At 52.5% G+C, this 22905-nt stretch overlaps 2 protein-coding genes across 3 annotated transcripts in view; both read left to right on the top strand.

Annotated features, from left to right (window-relative positions):
* The window catches only part of LOC127568876 (F-box only protein 5-like), a 98319-nt gene that overhangs the window by 36553 nt on the left and 38861 nt on the right, over nucleotides 1-22905 (top strand). The window lies entirely within an intron of this gene.
* Nucleotides 1-22905, top strand: part of LOC127568875 (peptide chain release factor 1-like, mitochondrial) — a 102719-nt gene that overhangs the window by 67051 nt on the left and 12763 nt on the right. The window contains exons 1-4 of one of the 2 annotated variants that reach the window (XM_052013101.1): nucleotides 8040-8179; nucleotides 12628-12706; nucleotides 18497-18680; nucleotides 20870-21033. In XM_052013101.1, coding sequence (XP_051869061.1) covers nucleotides 18584-18680; nucleotides 20870-21033 — 261 coding nt within the window. In that variant the 5' untranslated portion in view covers nucleotides 8040-8179; nucleotides 12628-12706; nucleotides 18497-18583. Of the gene's footprint in view, nucleotides 1-8039; nucleotides 8180-12627; nucleotides 12707-18496; nucleotides 18681-20869; nucleotides 21034-22905 lie in introns of those variants that run through there. The other variant, XM_052013100.1, reaches the window with a different exon arrangement.

Raw genomic sequence — 22905 nt, 5'->3', positions numbered from 1 at the left:
ACTGTTTGAATAACATATTTGTTGTCTGTCTGTGTTATTTAATTGCAAGAAAAAATGGAAATTCTGATTTGTAACAAACAGAAATCAATACCGGGATTCAGTTTATCGCTTCCTGGTGTTCCGGGTATAAGCTGCCTCCTGTTGTATGGTGCCAGTATTTATTGTCATGTTAAATAAACATTGTGTAAATAAAATGCTTATTGAACAGCCTTGAGTCCTTGTATTTTCTTTCTCACATTGCCTTACAGTCTAGGAGGCCATTTGGCCCATCAAGTCATTGCTGGCTCTTAGAGAATCCCTTCGTAGAACTTAGAACAGTACAGCACAGGAACAGGCCCTTCAGCCCACAATGTCTGTGCCAAGCACGATGCCAAATTAAACTAAAATCCCTTCTGCCTGCACATGATCCACATCCCTCCATCCCTATGTGTGTTTATCTATCAGCCTCTTAAACACCCCTATCATATCTGCTTCCACCCCCACCCCTGACAGCCTGTTCCAGACACCCACCGTGTAAAAATACCTGCCCCACACATCTCCTTTAAACTTTCCCCCTCTCACCTTAAATGCATGTCCCCTGGTACTTGACATTTCCACCCTGGGAAAAAGACTGTTTGCCTTATCTATGCCTTTCATAATTTTATAAACCTCGATCAGGCCTCCCCTCAGCCTCTGACACTCCAGAGAAAGCAACCCACGTTTGTCCAACCTCTCCTTATGGCTCACACCCTTTAATCCAGGCAGCATCCTGGTGAACCTCTTCTGAACCCTCTCTGAATCCACCACATCTTTCCCGTAATGGGGCGATGAGAACTGCACACAAAACAAGAGTGGCTTAAACAATGTTTTATACAGCTGCAACGTGTCTTCCTGACTCTTGCACTCTATGCCCTGACTGATGAAGGCAAGTGTGCCATACGCCTTCTTTACCAACCCTACTTACTTGCATTGCCACTTTAAGTGAGCTATGGACTTGGGCCCCAAGATCCCTCTGTACATCAGACCCATCTCTCATTATTTCCCTGTAACCCATTATGTGCTGAGCCGTGTCCACAACTCTCTGCAGTTTCTTGCACTCCCGGGCAGAGCAGTTGCCGTACCAAGCCGTGATGCATCCGGATAGGATGCTTTCTATGGTGCATCAATAAAAATTGGTGAGGGTCAACGGGGACATGCCGAATTTCTCTAGCCTCCCACCTGCACTAGGAGTAATTTACAGCGGCCAATTAACCTACTGGCAAGTTTTTGGGATGTGGGAGGAAACCGGAGCACCCGGGGGAAGCACACATGATCGCCGGGAGAACGTGCAAACTCCACACAGCCAGCACTGGTGACTAGGATTGAACAAGGGTTCACTGGATCAGGCAACACCTCTGGAGGCAAAGGGATAATCGATGTTTCGGGTTGAGACCCTGCATCAGGACCCTGCACAGGGACCTGATTCAGGCTCTCGACCTGAAATGTTGACTGTCCATCTCCCACCACAGATGCCGCCTGACCCGCTGAGTTCCTCCAACAACTTGTTTAATGTTTTTTGCTGGATTCCAGCATCTGCAGTCTCTTGTGTATTGGTATTGGTTTACTCTTGTCACACGTACCGAGATGCAGTGAAAAGCTTTTGTTTGCGCGCCATCCAGGCAGATCATTTCATACATAATTACTTTGAGGTGGAGACAGGAAAAACAGAATGCAGAATATAGTGTTGCAGTTCCAGAGAGAGTGCAGTGCAGGCAGACAATAAGGTGCAAGGGCCACAACGAGGTAGAGTGGGAGATCAAGAGTTCATCTTTTAGTGTATGAGAGGTCCATTCAAGAGTCTGATAACAGCGGGATTGAAGCTGTCCTTCTTGTGTACGTGCATTCAAGCCCTTGTATCTTCTGCCCAACAGGAGAGACGAGAAGAGAGAGTGATCGGGGTGGGAGGTGTCCGGCTAGGAGAGCCAATGACTTGCAGAGCCGGTGACCCTGTTTCAATCCTGACCTCCAGCGCTGTCTGTGAGGAGTTTGCACGTCCTCCCTGTGGCTGCTTGGTTTCCCCTGGATTCTTCGGTTTTCTCCCACATCGCAAAGATTTGCAGGTCGGTAGGTTAATTGGTCACTGTAAATCGCCCCTAGTGTGTAGCTGAGTGGTAGAATCTGGGGTGAATTGATGGGAATATGGTGAGAATGAGATTAATGTAGGATTAGTGTAAATGGGTGTTTGATGTTTAGTAATGGATTTAATGGCCTGTTGAATGGCCTGTTTCTGTGCTTTCTGACTCTATCACTCTGCTCCAGTGAAGACCCATTACTCACAGGTTATTGGGCTCCAGGATTCTACTGCTCCTTTGCGTGAAGACCTTTCCTCACAATGCTCCTGAGCAACCTGACTTAATTTTATTATGTCCCTTATTCTTCATTAAGTGAAGGTTCATTAAGATGGTTCTTGGCATGACCGGTGTGCCATTTGTGGAGATTGTTTAAAATGCATTCTCCAGAGTTTAGAAAAATGAGAGGAATCTCGGTGAAACCTATAAGATTCTTACAGGCTGTATGCAGGGACGGTATTTCCCCAGACTGAGGAGACAAGAACCATGGGCACATTATCAGAACAAGTAGTAGGCTATCTGGGACAGAGGTGGCCAGAAACTCCTTGACACAAGAGGGTAGAGAGCAGGCTGGGTCATTGAATTAATTCAAAACTGCGGTCCATAGATATTAAGGGAATTGAGGTGTATGAGAATAATGCAAGAAATGGCGCTGAGACAGAAAATTCACCATGACCTCAGTGAGTACTAAAGCAGACTTGAATGGCCAAATGGCTGACTCCTATTTCATACCATCCCCAGTCTTCTGACTTAATAAAAGAGGAAAATACGGCCTGTGGGTTTGCGAGGAGGGTGTGGCGAAAGATGCAAGGGTCCTTGTCACGTTTCATCCCCAGCAGCTGTGTAACAGAGGATTCTCTGATCTACAGGCTGTTCCTGGGGGGACACACAGAGACAGACATCAGCTGCTGCTGGAAGGTCATCAACTTGGTGAAAGCACCCTTTGGTCTGCCTGAAACTTGTTGGTCTCCCAGCACTACGAGATGTCCATAGGGGAATGCTGCCGGCTGGCACATACCAGGCTGCAGGAGTACGTGCTGAGGGATGCACTGAAGCTGGACGCAGCCAACGCAAGGGCTTGATGGGGAAGGACTACAGTTGAGGGTTCTGCTGCCACTGGAGAGGGAGGGTCAGGGCCAGGCGAGAAAGCCCCTAAATATTGTAAATACGGGATTGGGGTAGCTCCCCCCCCCCAGGGAGCCACACGAGTGGCATCGGTGCTGTGTTTTTTATATTAAAAAGGTAACACTAATGATGGATCCGTACACGAATGTAAAGGTTTGCATTGCTTTATTGTTGTATATAGTTTATTTTTTATGATGAATAAAATTTATTTTGTAAAAATAACTACAGTAAAAAGAAGGAAAAAAAAAAGAAAATATAAAACTGAAAAGAAGTTTGTAATAAGTCGAGGGATAAAACACACCGGGAACATGACGCCAGGTACCAGAGATGGGTCGGATGATGGCGGTGAAAGTAACCATAAGGCACCGCGGCTGGGAAAGTGCTCCATCCGCGGAGAGGGCGGGGCCTGGCGGGGCCTGCGGATCCTCGGGCTCTCCCCGCCCGCCGGCCGGGTGGGTGGGTCGGTGCTGCGGCTCCGGGGGTTCTCCGGCCGATCGCCGCCGCGCTCCCTGTTCACGGCTGCGCGGGTTATCAACCGAATACTCCCAGAGGTGAGGAGGGAGAGAGGGAGAGAGGGAGGAGGGAGGAGGGAGAGAGGGAGAGAGGGAGGGCGGAGGAGGGAGGGAGGAGGGAGGGAGGGAGGGGGGAGGGAGGAGGGAGGGAGGGAGGGAGGGAGGGCGGAGGAGGGAGGAGGGAGGGAGGGGGGGGAAGGGGAGGGGGAGGGGAGGAGGGAGAGAGGGAGGAGGGAGAGAGGGAGGGGGGAGGAGGGAGAGAGGGAGGAGGGGGGGAGGGGGAAGGGGAAGGGGAGGGGGAGGGGAGGAGGGGGGAGGGGAGGGGGGAGGGGGGAGGGGGAGGGGAGGAGGGAAGGAGGAAGGGAGGGGGAAGGGGAGGAGGGGGGAGGGGGAAGGGGAGGAGGGGGGGAGGGGGAAGGGGAGGAGGGGGGGGAGGGGAGGAGGGGGGGGAGGGGGGGAGGGGAGGAGGGGGGGAGGGGGAAGGGGGGAGGGGAGGAGGGGGGGAGGGGGAAGGGGGGAGGGGAGGAGGGGGGAGGGGGAAGGGGGGAGGGGGAAGGGGGGGAGGGAGGAGGGGGGAGGGGGAAGGGGAGGAGGGGGGAGGGGAGGGGAGGAGGGAGGGGAGGAGGGAGGGAAGGAGGGGGGAGGGGGAAGGGGAGGAGGAGGGGAGGAGGGAGGGAAGGAGGGGGGAGGGGGAAGGGGAGGAGGGGGGGAGGGGGAAGGGGAGGAGGGGGGGAGGGGGAAGGGGAGGAGGGGGGGAGGGGGAAGGGGAGGAGGGGGGGAGGGGGGGAGGGAGGAGGGGGGGAGGGGGGGAGGGAGGAGGGAGGGGGAAGGGGAGGAGGGGGGAGGGGGAGGGGAGGAGGGAGGGGAGGAGGGAGGGAAGGAGGAAGGGAAGGGGAGGAGGGGGGAGGGGGAAGGGGAGGAGGGGGGGGGGGAAGGGGGGAGGGGGAAGGGGAGGAGGGGGGGAGGGGGAGGAAGGGGAGGAGGGGGGGGAGGGGGAAGGGGGGAGGGGGAAGGGGAGGAGGGGGGGGAGGGGGAGGAAGGGGAGGAGGGGGGGAGGGGGAGGAAGGGGGGAGGGGGGAGGAAGGAGGGAGGGAGGGGGGAGGAAGGAGGGAGGGAAGGAGGGAGAGAGGAAGGGAAGGGGAGGAGGGAAGGAGGGAGGAAGGGGAGGGGGGAGGGGAGGGGGGAGGGAAGGGGAGGAGGGAAGGAGGGAGGGAGGGGGGAAGGAGGGAGGGAGGGGGGAAGGGGAGGAGGGAGGGGAGGGGGGAGGGGGGAGGGGAGGGGGGAGGGGAGGGAGAAGGAGGGAAGGTGAGAGGAGGGGAAGGGGAGGAGGGAGGGGGGAGGGGAGGGAGAAGGAGGGAGGGAAGGTGAGAGGAGGGGAAGGGGGGGAGGGGAGGGAGAAGGAGGGAGGGAAGGTGAGAGGAGGGGAAGGGAGGAGGGAGGGGGAAGGGGAGGGGGGAGGAGGGAGGGGAGGGGGAAGGGGAGGGGGGAGGAGGGAGGGGAGGGGGAGGGAGGGGAGGGAGGGGGGGGAGGGGGGGGGAGGGGAGGAGGGAGGGGGGAGGGAGGGGGGAGGGAGGAGGGGGGGGGAGGGAGGGGGGAGGGAGGAGGGGGGGGAGGGAGGGGGGAGGGAGGAGGGGGGAGGGGGGGAGGGGGGAGGAGGGGGAGGGGAGGGAGGGGGAGGGGGGAGGGAGGAGGGGGAGGGGGGAGGGAGGAAGTGGAGGGAAGGTGAGAGGAAGGGAAGGGGAGGAGGAGGGAAGGAGGGAGAGAGGAAGGGAAAGGAGGGAGGGAAGGAGGGAGAGAGGAAGGGAAGGAGGGAGGAAGGGGAGGAGGGAAGGAAGGAGGGAGGAAGGGGAGGGGGGAGGGAAGGGAGGGAAGGGGAGGAGGAAGGGAGGGAGGGAAGGGGAGGAAGGGAGGGGAGGAGGGAGGAGAGGGAGGGAGGGAGGAAGGGGAGGAGGGAAGGAAGGACGGAGGGAGCATGGCAGGGAGAGGGAGGGAGCACCGCGAGGGGAGGAGGGAGCACGATAGGGAGGGGAGTAGGAAGCGCTCTTGGGGGAGGTGCTGAGGGAGGGAGGGAGGGAGCGCCGAGGGAGGAGGATGAGGGGGTGGCCTGAGGGCGGAGAGGAGGAGGGAGAGGGAGTGCCGCGGGAGGGAGGGGGAGGAGGGAGTTCAGCGGGATGGAGGAGGAAGAGGGTGTGCAGGTGGGGGGTGGGGAGGAGGGAGCTCCGCACTATGGGAGGGACCATCACTGGCGGGAGGGATGGAGTGATCACCGCGGGAGGGAGGAGGGGGGGAGGGGGAAGGGGAGGAGGGGGAGGGAGGAGGGGGGGAGGGGGAAGGGGAGGGGGAAGGGGAGGAGGGGGGGAGGGGGAAGGGGAGGAGGGGGGAGGGGGAAGGGGAGGAGGGGGAAGGGGAGGAGGGGGGGAGGGGGAAGGGGGGAGGGGGAAGGGGAGGAGGGGGGGAGGGGGAGGAAGGGGGGAGGGGGGAGGAAGGAGGGAGGGGGGAGGAAGGAGGGAGGGAAGGAGGGAGAGAGGAAGGGAAAGGAGGGAGGGAAGGGGAGGAGGGAGGAAGGGGAGGAGGGAAGGAGGGAGGAAGGGGAGGGGGGAGGGAAGGGGAGGAGGAAGGGAGGGAGGGGGGAAGGGGAGGAGGGAGGGGAGGGGGGAGGGGGGAGGGGAGGGGGAGGGGAGGGAGAAGGAGGGAAGGTGAGAGGAGGGGAAGGGGAGGAGGGAGGGGGGAGGGGAGGGAGAAGGAGGGAGGGAAGGTGAGAGGAGGGGAAGGGGAGGAGGGAGGGGGGAGGGGAGGGAGAAGGAGGGAGGGAAGGTGAGAGGAGGGGAAGGGGAGGAGGGAGGGGGAAGGGGAGGGGGGAGGAGGGAGGGGAGGGGGAAGGGGAGGGGGGAGGAGGGAGGGGAGGGGGAGGGAGGGGGGGAGGGGGGGGAGGGAGGAGGGAGGGGGAGGGAGGGGGGGGAGGGGGAGGAGGGAGGAGGGAGGGGGGAGGGAGGAGGGGGGGGAGGGAGGGGGGAGGGAGGGAGGGGGGAGGGAGGAGGGGGGGAGGGGGGGAGGGGGGAGGAGGGGGAGGGGAGGGAGGGGAGGGGGGAGGGAGGAGGGGGAGGGGGGAGGGAGGAAGTGGAGGGAAGGTGAGAGGAAGGGAAGGGGAGGAGGAGGGAAGGAGGGAGAGAGGAAGGGAAAGGAGGGAGGGAAGGAGGGAGAGAGGAAGGGAAGGAGGGAGGAAGGGGAGGAGGGAAGGAAGGAGGGAGGAAGGGGAGGGGGGAGGGAAGGGAGGGAAGGGGAGGAGGAAGGGAGGGAGGGAAGGGGAGGAAGGGAGGGGAGGAGGGAGGAGAGGGAGGGAGGGAGGAAGGGGAGGAGGGAAGGAAGGACGGAGGGAGCATGGCAGGGAGAGGGAGGGAGCACCGCGAGGGGAGGAGGGAGCACGATAGGGAGGGGAGTAGGAAGCGCTCTTGGGGGAGGTGCTGAGGGAGGGAGGGAGGGAGCGCCGAGGGAGGAGGATGAGGGGGTGGCCTGAGGGCGGAGAGGAGGAGGGAGAGGGAGTGCCGCGGGAGGGAGGGGGAGGAGGGAGTTCAGCGGGATGGAGGAGGAAGAGGGTGTGCAGGTGGGGGGTGGGGAGGAGGGAGCTCCGCACTATGGGAGGGACCATCACTGGCGGGAGGGATGGAGTGATCACCGCGGGAGGGAAGGGGGGAGGGGATGCCGCGGAAGGGAGCATCACTCACAGGAGGGAGAGGCAGTGGGGAAGGAGGGACAGAGGAGGGAGGAAGCCCTGTACAGTGAGGTAAATATTGGGTAGTCAGTCCCAGAGGGTCCATGTTCCAGTAAATATCTGGGGGAGCTTTGAGATCCTCAGTTCACGGTTAGTCATTGCTCTGAGCATCTGCTGCAGGACCTGTGGGTGGAAGGGTGTGCACCTTGGTGGTGGCTCGGCGTACCCCTGAGACTGCCCTCTCTGCCCTGCAGGTATAAGACCTCTGGAAGCTGTGCTGGACAGAATCCCCCTATTCTCATTGCCAAGCTGCAGGAACGCGTGGTGAAATATGTTCCTTGCCAGACGCACTCTTCTGGACATTGCCCGCGGCCATGTTCACGCTGGGAGGTGCCTTGGGAAGCTCCAGCTCTGGTGTGTGAGGAGGACCTTCCATCTGAAGACTGGGCTTGGGTTCTCCAAGCCTCCCCAGGTCGATCGCCATCCGCCCAGTCCATCTCGCGCTCCCACGACGGAGGAGTTGTTCGGCCAAAGCTCGCTGCAGGGTTACCTGAGCGAGCTGGAGCGGGAGTACGCGGAGTGTCTGGAGCGGCTCAGCGGCTGCCAGGAGTCCGGAGAGGCGGAGGGAGAGGACAGGGCCAGGGCACTGCAGAAGCGAATCAGTGAGCTGGCACCGGTGGTGAACGAGCTGCTGCAGCTGAGGGGCAAGGAGCAGGAGCTGAGGGATATTGAGACCCTGCTGAAAGGTGAGGGGTTGTCCTCGCACAGTGTCATAGCGCTATGCTGCACAGAGACAGGCCCTTCAGCCCAACCAGTCCATGCCAACCAACATGCCTCTCCTTGGACTCGTACTTTCTTGGTGAAGTAGCCAGCATAATGAAAGACCCCACCACCCAGGTCATTCTCTCTTCTCTCCTCTCCGTCAGGTAGAAGATACAGGAGCCTGAGGGCACATACCACCAGACTTAAGGACAGCTTCTACCCCACGGTGATAAGACTGTTGAATGGTTCCTTTATACAATGAGATGGACTCTGACCTCACGATCTACCTTGTTGTGACCTTGCACCTTATTGTGCTGCACTTTCTTTGCAGCTGTGACACTTTACTCTGTATTAGTATTGGTTTATTATTGTCACTTGTACCGAGGTACAGTGAAAAACTTGTCTTGCATACTGATCGTACAGGTCAAGTCATTACACAGTGCAGTTACACTGAATTAGTATAGAGTGCATTGAGGTAGTACAGGTAAAAACAATTACAGAGTAAAGTGTCACAGCTACAGGGAAGTACATTGCAGGTAGACAATAAGGTGCAAGGTCATAACAAGGTAGATTGTGAGGTCAAGAGTCCATCTCATTGTGTAAGGGAACCATTCATTATTACCTATACTACATCAATGCACTGTGTAATGAATTGATTTGTACGAATGGTATGCAAGTTTTTCACTGTACCTCGGTACGTGACAATAATAAACTGAACCAAACCAATCAAATTTGGCCCATTTCCCTCTAAATCTTTCCTCTAATCCTATCCACGTACCTGTCCAAATGTCTTTTAAATGTTATAATTAATTGTACTCGCTTCCTCTGGCAGCTCGTCCCACATACTCACCACTGTCGGTGTGGAAAGACTTGCCCCTTGGGTCCCTTTTAAATCTTTCCCCTCTCACCTTGAACTTATGCCCTCTAGTTTTGGACTTCCCTGGGAAAATACTGTGACCATCCACCTAATCAACGCCCCTTGTGATTTTATAAACCTCTATAAGGTTTGTAAATGTAAATTAAATTAGTAAATTGGTTTATTATTGTCACGTACCGAGGTACAGTGAAAACTTGCATACCGTTTGTACAAATCAATTCATTACACTGTGCATTGAGGTAGTACAGGGTAAAACAATAACAGAATGCAGAGTGAAATGTGACAGTTACAGAGAAAGTGCAGTGCAGGTAGACAATAAGGTGCAAGGTCATAACGAGGTAGATTATGAGGTCAAGAGTCCATTTTTTCTTATTAGGGAACCGTTCAATAGTCGGTATAACAGCGGGACAGAAGCTGTCCTTGAGCCTGGTTGTATGTGCTTTCAGGCCTTTGTATCTTCTGTTGCTAATGTACTGTGCTGCTGCTGGAAAAAGTTAATTTTCATGGCATTTATACCCTGGGGGTGTCTGCCCATGATAATAAACTTGAAGGTCACCTCTCAGTCTCCTCCTCTCCAGGGAAAACAGTCCCAACATTGAGGAAAATAACTCATGCCTTCGGAGCACCCAGAGTAACGAGTACCCACAGCACTGTGGTTGGTGAGATGGATTTGCATTTCAGTAGGACCCTCCTTCACCACAAAGTCACCCAAAATGCTTTCCAGCCAATGATGTACACTTGATGTGCAGTCACATATATATGATGGCCGCCAGTGTGTCTACAGCAAGTTCCCATTCTTAGCTGCAGGATAATGACAGAACCATCTCCGCTTCTCATTCGCTAGGAGAGAAATTTCCCTCCTTTTCCCTCCCCATTATCCACGAGGGATAGGGGATAGACATCCTGTGGACAACATTAATGTTTGTACCACTGGCAGTAAGGCTGCAGTGACACATCAGCAGAGGGGTTGACTGTTGTACAGCATCGTCCATCTGCCCCCTTGTGTTCTCTCTCCTTATCTGTTTCAACCTATCGCCCACCATTTCCTCTCTCCCAACCCCACCCCTGACCCTTCCCCACCTGGCTCCCTTTGCCTGTCATCACCTTGCTCACCTGGTTCCACCCGCAGACTCCTGGCTCACCCCTCCTTCTCACCGACCACCTCCCATCTATGCTCCCGGTCTTGAGGCGGGCTCTCGATCCAAATCCCTCGACAATCCCTTTCCCCCTGCACAGATGCTGCTCAACCTGCTGAGTTCATCCTTCAGTACTTGCTCCAGATTCAAGCATCTGCCATCTCTTGAGTTTCCATTTAAGATAAGATATGATATCTTTATTAGTCACGTGTACAATACATCGAAACACAGTGAGATGCATCAATGCGTAGAGTGTTCTGGGGGCAGCCCGCAAGTGTTGCCACGCTTCTGGCGCCAACATAGCACGCCCACAACTTCCTAACCTGTACGTCTTTGGAATGTGGGAGGAAACCGGAGCACCTGGAGGAAACCCACGCAGACACGGGGAGAATGTACAAACTACTTACAGACAGTGGCTGGAATTGAACCTGGGTCGCTGGCGCTGTAATAGCGTTACGCTAACCGCTACACTACTGTGCTTTTTCTCGGGGTAGGGGAGTCTAAAAACTAGAGGGCAGAGGTTTAAGATGAGAGGGGAAAGATTTAAGGGGGACCTGAGGGGCAACTTTTTCATACAGAGCATGGGATATATGGAATAAGCTGCCACAGGAAGTGGTAAAGGTGGGTACAATAAATTTAAAATACATTTGGACAGGTACATGGATAGAAAAAGTTTAGAGGGATATGGGCACTGAGTACAGGAGTTGGGACATTACGTTGCAGTTGTATAAGTCGTTGGTGAGGCCACACTTGGAGCACTGTGTACAGTTTTCATCACCCTGTTATAGGAAAGATGTGGTAAAACTGGAAAGAGTGCAGAGGAGATTTACTGGGGATGTTGCCAGGACTGGAGGGCCTGAGTTATAGGGAGAGGTTGTCCAGGCTAGGTCTGTATTCCTTGGAACGTAGGAGAATGAGGGGCGACCTTATAGAGGCACAGATAAGGTGGACGGTAACAGTCGGTTCCCCAGGGTAGGGGAGTCCAAAACTAGGGGGCGTAGGTTTAGGGTGAGGGGGAAAGATTTAAAAGGGACCCAAAAAACAACTTTTTCACACAGATGGTGGTGAGTATATGGAACGAGCTGCCAGAGGAAGTGGGTGAGGCAGGTACAACAGTATCATTTAAGAAGCACTTGGATCGGTACATGGAGGGGCGGGGCTTGGAGGGATATGGGCCCGAACGCAGGAAATTGGGACTAGCTGGGTGGGCACTGTGGTCGGCATGGACTGGTTGGGCCGAAGGGCTGTATTGCATGCTGTATTGCTGTGTGACTCTAAACATGGGCAAATGGGACTAGCTTGGATGGGAATCATGGTCACTATGGACCAGCTGGGCCGAAGGGCCTGTTCCCGTGCTGTATGACTTGTGACTATTGTTGAAACAAGGTGAAGTTAACGAGCACTCCAGACCCTGGCTCCTGGTCTGCACTCCGGAACTTGGCTCTCCCACACATCCAACCCCACACTCCGCCCCCCCAGCTGCTGCATCTGAAAGATGACACTTCTGAAAATGTGGCACCGGGCGTGCTGGCCTGGAGCTCTGTACTGAAGTGTGTTGCAGCGTTATAAAACTCTGGTTAGGCTGCATCTGAGTATTGCATTCAGTTCTGGTCACCCATTACAAGAAGGATGTGGAGGCTTTGGAGAGGGTGCAGAGGAGTTTCACCAGGATGCTGCCTGGATTAGAGGGTATAAGGAGAGGTTGGACAAAGTTGGGTTGTTTTGTCCGAAGCGGCGGAGGCTGAGGGGAGACCTGATAGAGGTTTATAAAATTATGAGAGGCAGAGATAGAGTTAGAATCTTTTTCCAAGGAGAGAAATGTCTAATACTAGAGGACATGCATTAAGGTGAGAGGGGGAAAGTTCAAAGGAGATGTGTGGGGCAAGTTTTTTTTACACAGAGAGCGATGGGTGCCTGGAATGTGCTGCCAGGGGTGGGGTTGGAGGCAGATACGATGGAGGCATTTCAGAGACTCTTGGTCAGGCTCATAGATATTGCAGAGAATGGAGGGATGGGACATGGTGCAGGCAGAAGGGATTAGGTGTCGTGGGCTTAGTTTGGCACAACATCGTGGACCACAGTGCCTATTTCTGTGCTGTACTGTTCTATGTTCTTGTTCACCAGACCCTGTTCACGCCTGACACACTGCATAGGATATTTATTTATTCATTCACTCGGGATCTGGGCATCACATCGAGTGTCAGCATTTACTGTCCCTCTGTAATTGCCGTGGGCATTAAAGAGTCAACCACGTCGGTGGGTCTGGAGCCGTTTACATCCCATCCCCTGAACACCGTCGGTGAGGCAGCCACGTGCCAGCAGTGCGCCGCACACTGAGACGGCTGTGATTGCGTTCTGTACCCAGGCAGGTGGTGGAAGTCAAGAGTGCAGGAACTGACGCACGGCTTCTGTGTTGCAGATGAGGACGCCGATCTAAAGAGGCTGGCTGAGGGCGAAGAGAGGTCTGCCAGGCAAGCATCCAAGGCCTGAAGGCCAAGGTAGGAACAACTCCTGTCTCCTGCTTTGGGAAGTTGAGGAAAACGGGAGACATTTGGTTTGTTCTGCCATTTCTAACGTTCGAGTATCCTTCATATTTCTCAGCAGAAGTGACAGAATATAGAACAGTACAGCACAGGAACAGGCCCTTCGGCCTACTGTGTCTGTGGCGACCATGATGCTAGTATAACTAATCCCACCTGCCTGCACAAGGCCCTGATTCCTCTATGCCCTGCCTGCTTAAATGTTTGCTATCATATCTGCCTCCACCACCACCCCTGGCAGCCCGCTCCAGGCACCCACCACTCTCTGTGTAATAAAAACCCACCTCATAAATCTCCTTCAAACTTTTCCCCTTTCAACTTAAACCTATGCCCTCTAGTATTTGACATTTCCACTCGGGAGGGAAAAAGGGTCTGACTATATAAGGTAAGATATCTTTATTAGTCACATGTACATCGAAACACACAGTGAGATGCATCTTTTGCGTAGAGTGTTCTGGGGGCAGCCCGCAAGTGTCGCCACGCTTCCCGGCGCAACGTAGCACGCCCACAACTTCCTAACCCGTACGTCTTTGGAATGTGGGAGGAAAACTGGAGCACCCGGAGGAAACCCACACAGACACAGGGAGAACGTACAGACAGTGGCCGGAATTGAACCTGGGGCGCTGTGGTCTGTAATAGCATAACGCTAACTGCTACAGTACCGTGTACCTGTGCCTCTTGCCATTTTATAAACTTCCGTCAGATCTCCCCTCAGCCTCCAATGTTCCAGAGAAAACAATCCAATTCTGTCTAACCTCCCCGATATCCTGGTGAACCTCTTCTGCACCATCTCCCAAGGCCTCCGCATTTTTCCACCAGAGCTGCACGCATTACTCCAAATGTGGCCTCGCCAAAGTTTTATACAGTTGTCACAAGACTTTCTGACTTTTATAGTCAACGCCCACGACCGATGAAGGTACCACCCTGTCCACTTGTGCTGCCACTTTCAGGGAGCTCTGGACTTGCACTCCGAGGTTCCTCTGTCCATCAATGCTCTAAGTGTCTTGACGTTTTACTGCGTACTCTCAAGCTCCCAAAATGCACAGGACAGGAGGAACAGGGGAGCATTAGGAATCTGTTCAGCCCAATTCTTTCCTTCACTTTACTCACAGCTAATTCATGTCTTCACTCTGCTCATTTATTTTGGTTAGAAAGCCATTTGTATGGATCAGTAAATGTTAATAATAATAAATGACCCCATACTGCAAATGCCTCAGCAGGTCAGGCAGCATGAGTGGGGAGAGGAACTCCCATCTGGCTTCCTGTAAGGAATCCCTTCCATTTTCCCAGTTTCCCCGTTTCCCCATCTCTGTCTTATCTGCTTGGCTGGTGAGACCTTCCAGGTCAGAACCTCTGAGATGTCTTCTGTCTTCCTTCTATCTTTGTTACAGGAGAAGGTTCCAGGGAAAGTTAGTGGAGGAAGGGGATTGTTCTATAGAACATTGAACAGTACAGCACAGGAACAGGCCCCTGACCATAATGTCAAATTAATTAATCCCTTTCGCCTGTATATGATCCACATCCCTCCATTCCCTGCATGTTCATGTGTCTACCTAAAAGCCTCTTAAACACCACTATCGTATCTGCTTCCACCACCACCCCTGGCAGCCCTGTTCCAGGCACCCACCACTCTCCGTGTAAAAACAAAACTTGCCCTGCACATCTCCTTTAAATTTTTCCCCTCTCACCTCAAGCCTATGCTCACTAGTATTTCACATTTCCATCCCTGGGGAAAAAACCTCCAACTATCTATCTCTGCACATACTTTAAAAACTTCTATCAGGGGTCTCCCCGCAGCCTCTGACGCTCCAGAGAAAACTATCCAAGTTTGTTCAACCTCATAGCTAATACTTTCTAATCCAGGCAACATCCTGGTGAACCTTCTCCTCAGAAGCATCCTATCTAGATGCATCACGGCTTGGTATGTGCACTGCTCTGCCCGTGACCGCAGGAAACTGCAGAGAGTTGTGGACACAGCTCAGCACATCACAGAAACCAGCCTCCCATCCGTAGACTCTGTCTACACTTCTCGATTGCCTCGGTAAAGCAGCCAACATAATCAAAGACCTCCACCCACCCAGACATTCTCTCTTCTCCCCCCTCCCATTGGGCAGAAGATACAAAAGCCTGAAAGCACATACCCACCAGGCTCAAGGACAGCTTCTATCCCACTGTTATAAGACTATTGAACGGTCCCCAGTATGATAAGATTGACTCTTGACCTCACAGTCTACCCCGTTATGGCCTTGCACCTTATTGTCTGCCTGCACTGCACTTTATCTGTAGCTGTGACACTTTACTCTGCATTCTGTATTGTTTTACCTTGTACTACCTCAATGCACTGTGTAATGAATTGACCTGTATGAACGGTATGCAAGACAAGTTTTTCATTGTACCTCGGTACAAGTGACAATGATATTCCAATTCCAAAGCCTCCACATCCTTCCTGTAATGGGGCAACCAGAACTGCACAGAATAATATGAGCTAGCATAGACTTCGATGGGCCAAATGCCAAAGAAGGAAAGCGTATGGAAATGTGAAAAAACATGACAGGAACCAGAACTGTGTGTCTTCTGTTTCCCTCTTGTACCTCTTTCCCACCCAGAGACAGGATGGGGTTTCATAGAACATAGAACAGTACAGCACAATACAGGCCCTTCGGCCCACAATGTTGTGCCGACCATTAACCCTCACCTAAGACTATCTAACCCCTTCCTCCCACATATCCCTCTGTTTTAAATTCCTCCATATGCCTATCTAGTAATCTCTTGAATTTTGACCAATGTACCTGCCTCCAGCACCGCCCCAGGCAGCGCATTCCACGCCCCCAACCACTCTCTGGGTAAGAAACCCTTCCTCTGATATCTCCCTTGAACTTCCCACCCATTACTTTAAAGCCATGCCCTCTTGTATTGAGCATTGGTTTCCCTTGTCCTTGGCTTCCACCCTACCAGTCTCCACATTCAGTGGATAATTTCCTCTACCAGAGACATCTTTCCTTCCCATCCCATTCCAGCATGCCGAAAGGACAGTTCCCTCGGTGATTCCACTTTTCAATCCGTACCAGCCACTCCCTTCCTCTCAGCAGTTTTCCCATGGAACCACAGGGGATTGCAACACCGGCCCTTTCACCTCCTCCCTTTCCCACCGTCCAGGGACACCAACTCCCTTTCCAGATGAGGCAGCGGTTCACTTGCACCTCATCCAGTCCAGCGCTCTGCAGCTGGTGCTCACAACGTGGCCTCCTCTACAATGGAGAAACCAAACCGTAGGCACGGTAGTGTAGCAGTTAGCGTAACACTTTACAGCGCCAGCGACCCGGGTTCAATTCCGGCCACTGTCTGTAAGGAGTTTGTACGTTCTCCCCGTGTCTGTGTGGGTTTCCTCCGGGTGCTCCGGTTTCCTCCCACATTCCAAAGACGTACGGGTTAGGAAGCTGTGGACATGCTATGTTGGTGCCAGAAATGTGGTGACACTTGTGGGCTGCCCCCAGAACACTCTACGCAAAAGATGCATTTCACTGTGTATTTTGATGTACGTGACTAATAAAGATATCTCAAAACATGGGTGCGATCAGCTCTGTCCAGTCCGCAGGAATGACCCCAAGCTTCCAGTCTCCTGTCATTTTCATTTGCTGCCTCCAACTCACTCTTCAGCCCCTACTCGTCTTCGATGATGTCCAGCGTCAGCTCAAGGAACATCACCTCCTCTTCCCACTGGGCATGTTACGCTCCTCCTCCCCTTGGGATTTAATATGAAGCCAGTTCATGGCCCCTTGTTTCCTTCTCCACAGACGTGGCTGCACTGTGCCAACTGGGTACGACAACTGCTCTGCCCAAGGCCGCAAGAAATTGCAGAGGGTTATGTGCACAGCCCAGTCCATTGTGGAAACCAGCCTCCCCTTCACTGACTCAGGAAAGCAGCCAACGTAATCAAGGACCCCTTCCACCCCGGTCATTCTCCCTTCTCCCCCCCTCCCATTGGGCAGAAGGTACAAAAACCTGAAAGCACGTACCACATGGTTCAAGGACAGCTTCTATCCTGTTGTATCAGACTCTTGAACAGACCTCTCGTACATTAAAGATGATCTCCCAATCCACCTTGTCGTGGCCCCTTGCATCATTTTGTCTGCCTGCACTGCACTTCCTCTGTAAGTGTAACACTATATCCTGCATTCTGTTTCCTTTTGTACTACCTCGATGTACTTGTGTGTAAAATGATCTGTCTGGATGGCGTGCAAACAAGAGCTTTTCACTGTATCTCGGTACATATGTCAATAATAAACCAATTACAATACTTTTTAGTTCATTTTGTCCCTATACTATTTTTATCCCAACCAAAGTAGTTGTTACCTTGACAACACTGGTCTGCAGCCAATCACAGATGTTCCTTTGGTTCTCTCCATCTTCCCCAAATATGCAATTTCAAACATGCCTCATTTTCTCACCTTTCTTTGACGTCGGGTCTTTGACCCAAGACATTGACTCTCCCCACTGATGCTGCCTGGGGTTTTGTTTGGAATTCCAGCATCCGCAGTTCTTTATGCTGCGATGTTTAATGGTGGGTACTGGTTTTGGTTTATTATTGTCACCGTATTTAGTCTAAAGCGTTACAGTTATGGCAAAAAGTGCAGGTAGACAAATGAAGTGCAAGGGACGTGATGAGGGAGATTAGATTGGGAGATGAAAAGTTCATCATTTAGCGTGTGAGAGGTCCATTCACAAGTCTTACAACAGTGGGATAGAAGCTGTCCTTGAGCCTGCTGGTACGTGCTTCCAGGCTTTTGTATCTTCTGCCCGATGGGAGGGGGGAGAAGAAAGAATGTCCAGGGTGGGGTTTTTGATTATGTTGGCTGCTTTACGAGGCAGTGGGAAGTGTAGGCGGTAGTCCATGGCGGGCAGGCTGGTTTGTGTGATAGACTGGGCTGTGTCCACAACTCTCTACTGATTAAATTAGTAAACTAAATTGGTTTATTATTGTCACATGTACTGAGATACAGTGAAAAACTTTGTTTTGCATGCTATCCATACAGATAATTTCATTACACAGTGCCTTGAGGTAGTACAAGGGAACAACAATAACAGAATGCAGAATAAAGTGTTACAGTTACAGAGAAAGTGCAGTGTAGGCAGACAATAAGGTGCAAGGCCATAATAAGGTAGATTGTGAGGTCAAGGGTCCATTTTATCATACTAGGTGACCATTCAATAACCTGATAACAGCGGGATAGAAGCTGTCCTTGAGCCTGGTGGTACGTGCTTTCAGGTCTTTTGTATCTTCTGCCCGATGGCAGGGGAGGAGAAGAGAGAATGTCCGGGGTGGGTGGGGTTCTTTGATTATGTGGGCTGCTTTACCGAGGCAGCGAGAAGTGCAGACAGAGTCCATGGAGGGGAGCCTGGTTTCCATGGACGTGTGGGCTGTGTCCACAAACTCTCTGCAGTTTCTTGCGGGCATGGGCAGAGCAGTTGCCGTACCAAGCCGTGATGCATCCAGATAGGATGCTTTCTATGGTGTACCTGTAAAAATTAGTGAGGGTCATTGGAGACTAACGTCTTCATGGGGGAAGGTGATGGGGGCTGGGTGGTGTTAGTGTGGGAGACGTGTAAGGAGTCTTGATTTCAGGGGAGGTAGGATGGAGAAAGAAGGAATGTTTGGATGTATCAGGACCGGGCTGGTAACTGGGACCCCAGCTCCCGGTGCCGAGGACTGTGGTCAGACCTCCCATCTGTCCTTCTCTTTCATTGCAGATTCTTTCACTGCTGATCCCCTCGGAAGAGGCGAGTAATAACGACCTGATTCTGGAGGTGACGGCCGGCGTCGGGGGACAGGAGTCCATGTTGTTCACTGCAGAGATGTTTGAAATGTACCAGAGCTACGCTGCCTACAAGCGCTGGCACTTCGAAGTGCTGGAGTACCGTCACAGTGAATTAGGTAGTGCTGCTGGGTGACGCTGTGAGATGAGCATTAAACCCAATCAGTCTCACTTTCCTCAGGTCTCTTCGACATCCTCCAGCCCACAGCCCCTCTGACATACCTGCTTAATCTGGCCTGGCCTTCTGCCACATCCTTTCCTCTACCTTGCACAGCCGTCTGCTCATCTGTTGAAGCCCAGAACTCTCTCTGTCTCTCTCTGTCTCCCTCTCTCTCTCTCTCTCTCTTTCTCTCTCTCTCTCTGTCTCTCTCTGTGTCTGTCTCTGTCTCTCTCTGTCTCTCTCTATCTGTGACAGAGACAGAGAGAGAGGGAGAGAAAGAGTGAGAGAGACAGAGAGAGGGAGAGAAAGAGAGAGAGAGAGAGAGACTATGTGTCTCTCCGTCTCTCTCTCTGTCTCTCTGTTTCTCTGTATCTCTCTCTGTCATTCTGCGTGTGTGTCTCTCTCTCTCTCTCTCTGTCCATTTCTCTCTCTCTGTCTCTCTCTCTGTCTCTCTCTCTCTGTCTCTCTCTCTCTGTCTCTCTCTCTCTGTCTGTCTCTCTGTCTGTCTCTCTGTCTGTCTCTTTCTCTCTCTCTCTCTCTTTCTCTCTCTCTCTCTCTCGACCTTTCTCCTTGACAAACCTTTTGGCCTCTCGTCACTAGAGATGTTTAATTAAGAAGCAAAAAGCTGCAGGTTTGAAAGAAAACATAAATCTTTCCAGGAGGGATCTTGGTGTCCGAGTCCATTAGCTTCCTGAAAGTGCCACATAATAGGGCGGTAAAGAAGGCGTACGGCATACTTGTCTTTATTAGTAAAGGCACTGAGTTCAAGAGTCAGGAAGTTATGCTGCAGCTTTATAAAACTCTAGTTCAGCTGCATCTGGAATACTGAATTCGGTTCTGGTCGCCCCATTACAGGAAGGATGTGGAGGCTTTGGAGAGGGTGCAGAAGAGTTTTACCAGGATGCTGCCTGGATTAGAGGGCATGTACTACAAGGAGAGGTTGGACAAACTTGGGTTGTTTTCTCTGGAGCAGCGGAGGCTGAGGGGAGACCTGATAGAAGTTTATAAAATTATGAGAGGTAGACAGCCAGTATCTTTTTTCCAGGGTCGAAATGTCTAATATCAGAGGACATGCATTTAGGGTGAGAGGGGGAAAGTTCAAAGGAGATGTGCAGGGCAGGTTTTTTACACAGAGAGTGGTGGGTGCCTGGAATGTGCTGCCTGAGGTGGTGGTGGAGCCAGATACGATAGAGGCATCTAAGAAGCTCTTAAATAGGCAGATGTGTGTGAAAAGAATGGAGGGATGTGGACCATGTACAGGCAGAAGGGATCAGTGTAATTCGGCATCATTAGCTTAATTAGTTCAGCACAGACATGGTGGGCCGAAGGGCCTGTTCCTGTGCTGTACCGTTCTATGTTCTGTAACAGGAAAAGCTGCAGACCCTCAGCAGGTTACAGAGTGAATCAGAGTTAATGTTTCAGGTTAGTGACTCTTGTCAAAGACAAGAATCTTCAACTTGAAATGTTAACTCTGTTTGTCTCCCCCTCCACAGAGGCTGCCTGACCTGTTGAGTGTTTCCAGCATTGTCTGTTCACATTGCAGTGGCTTGCTGTCAAATGTCGGCTGTTCCTACTCTTAGATCGAGGCTACCGAAAGAATATGTATTATTGTAAAATATTTTCCATCAGTAGTGGTGCGTTGGGAATTGGGGAAGATGGAGAGACCAGAATGAGGGGAATAGACTTGCAGAAGGGAAAATAGTTATAGAAATGGGGAGAGGTGATAGGGCAGAGGAATTGGAAACTGCAGGGAATATTAAATTCTAGGCATTGCTTTACTGGGAGATGTAGTGAACAGAGAACATAGGTAGTGTAGCGGTTAGCCTAACGCTATTACAGCACCAGCGACCCAGGTTCAATTCGGCCACTGTCTGTAAGGAGTTTGTACGTTCTCCCCGTGTCTGCGTGGGTTTCCTCCCGTATTCCAAAAGACGTACAGGTTAGGAAGTTGTGGGCATGCTATGTTGGCGCCGGAAGCGTGGCGACACTTGCGGGCTGCCCCCAGAACACTCTACGCAAAAGATGTATTTCACTGTGTGTTTCGATGTACATGTGACTAATAATGAAATCTTATCTAGGACTGTACATTGTGCATGCTTACGTTGTTTCTATAAGTTGGCGGTAAAGGTGTTTCTTCTCTTCCCTCAGGGGGTCTCCGACATGCTGCTGCCAGTGTGAGTGGTCAGGGAAGCTACAGACACATGAAGCATGAAGGGGGAGTTCACCGAGTACAGAGGGTTCCCCGAACCGAGAAGCAAGGCCGGACTCACACCAGCACTATGACTGTGGCTGTGTTACCCCAGCCCACCGAGGTATCTGCCTTGCCTTACACCCTCTCTAACGAAAGCCACCCCATTTCTGGTGAGCTACCGATGTGAAGCTGAAGGATGTCAGGCTGGTAACAGAAAACTCCCAGTGACTTGGATTTGCCGAACTGTATTAATATCGAGCTCCCTCTTGTCAGCAACCACTAAGCTCCCTCCAGACTGTCCCATCATGCACGGTCGTGTAATGCTATTACAGCGCCAGAGACCTGGGTTCAATTCCCGCCGCTGTCTGTAAGGAGTTTGTACATTCTCTCCATGTCTGCGTGGGTTTCCTCTGGGTGCTCCAGTTTCCTCCCACATTCCAAAGTTGTACGGGTTAGGAAGTTGTGGGCATGTTATGTTGGCGCCGGAAGCGTAGCGACACTTGCGGGCTGCCCCCCAGAACACTCTACGCAAAAGATGCATTTCATTGTGTGTTTCAATGTACATGTGACTAATAAAGAGATCTTCTCCCATCAGCATGGGTTAAATACAGACTGAATCTGTCCCGTCACACGTTTCAAGGGCAGAGACCTCATGGGTTAAGAACAGAATAAAACTCCCTCATCATTACCTTGTACACTGTCTACTCTGTGAGCTTCACGTGAGCAAAGATTTTCATCGTGCCCTGGTGTAATTGACAATAAACTAATCTGAATCTGATCTTAATCATTGTCCTGGGACAGGACAGGTTAGATACACAGTAAATCTCCTATCACGCGCTCCTGGACAGGGGCAGCACTGTTGAGGTACAGAGTGAAGCCCTCTTTACACAATCCCATCACATATTCCTCAGTGAGGGGCGGAACTGGTTAGGCACAGATTAAATCCCCACCATACTGTCCTGTGGCACACACTCATGGAAGGGACTGCACTGGTTAGATATAGAATAAAGCTCCCTCTACACTGTTCCATCACACACTTCCACAGCAGGTACATTATGGGTTAAATTCTTAAAGTTCCCTCTGTCCCATCACATGCTCCCAGGACAGGACACCATGGGTTAGACACAGAGTAAAACTCCTTGTACCCTGCAGACACCTGGAACACACTCCTCCAAGAGTAGGGTTTATGTTACCAGATCGAGAGAGTGAGCATTAACTTCACCCGAACAGCTTGAAACTTGAATTTGGGTAAAAAGAAATCAGAAAATGCTGCTAAAGTGTTGTAGAAACCCCAGCTGGTTCACGAAAATCTTCTTGGGGATCCCAATTATCCTTAGCAACAAACAGTCTGCTGGAGGAAATCAGTGGGTCACGCATCGTCTGTGGGATGACAAGATTTGTCGACGTTTCAGGTGGAAACTCTGCATCAGGACCTGATGCAGGGTAAGGTCAGGTATCTTTACTAGTCACGTGTACATCGAAACACACAGCGAAATGCATCTTTTGCGTTGAGTGTTCTGGGGGCAGCCTGCAAGTGTCACCACGCTTCCGGCGCCAACAAAGCACGCCCACAACTTCCTAACCCGTACGTCTTTGGAATGTGGGAGGAAACCGGAGCACCCGGAAAAAACCCACGCAAACACAGGGAGAATGTACAAACTCCTTACAGACAGCAGCCGGAATTGAACCCGGGTCGCTGGCGCTGTAATAGCGTTACGCTAACCACTACACTACCATGCCTGCTATCGACTCCAAGCGTCGACAATTCCTTTCCCCCACAGATGCTGCTCGACCCACTAAGTTCCTCCAGCAGATTGTTGCTCCAGATTCCAGAATCAGCAGTCTCTTGCGTCTCCAGTTATCCTTACTTGGTCTGTGGTACCGATCCCAAGTTAAAGTCTTAAATGCCCTTTGAAGTGGTCGAAGACTTCACCTGCTCAGAGTGGGTGGTGAAGGCCAGTTGACTGGACTTTTAACAACTACCTTAAAGGAG

This window comes from Pristis pectinata, chromosome 3 (genome assembly GCF_009764475.1).
Source record: "Pristis pectinata isolate sPriPec2 chromosome 3, sPriPec2.1.pri, whole genome shotgun sequence".
Classification (NCBI taxonomy): domain Eukaryota; kingdom Metazoa; phylum Chordata; class Chondrichthyes; order Rhinopristiformes; family Pristidae; genus Pristis; species Pristis pectinata.
The sequence above is the reverse complement of the archived record's forward strand: the minus strand, read 5'-3'. Positions and strand labels throughout refer to the sequence as shown.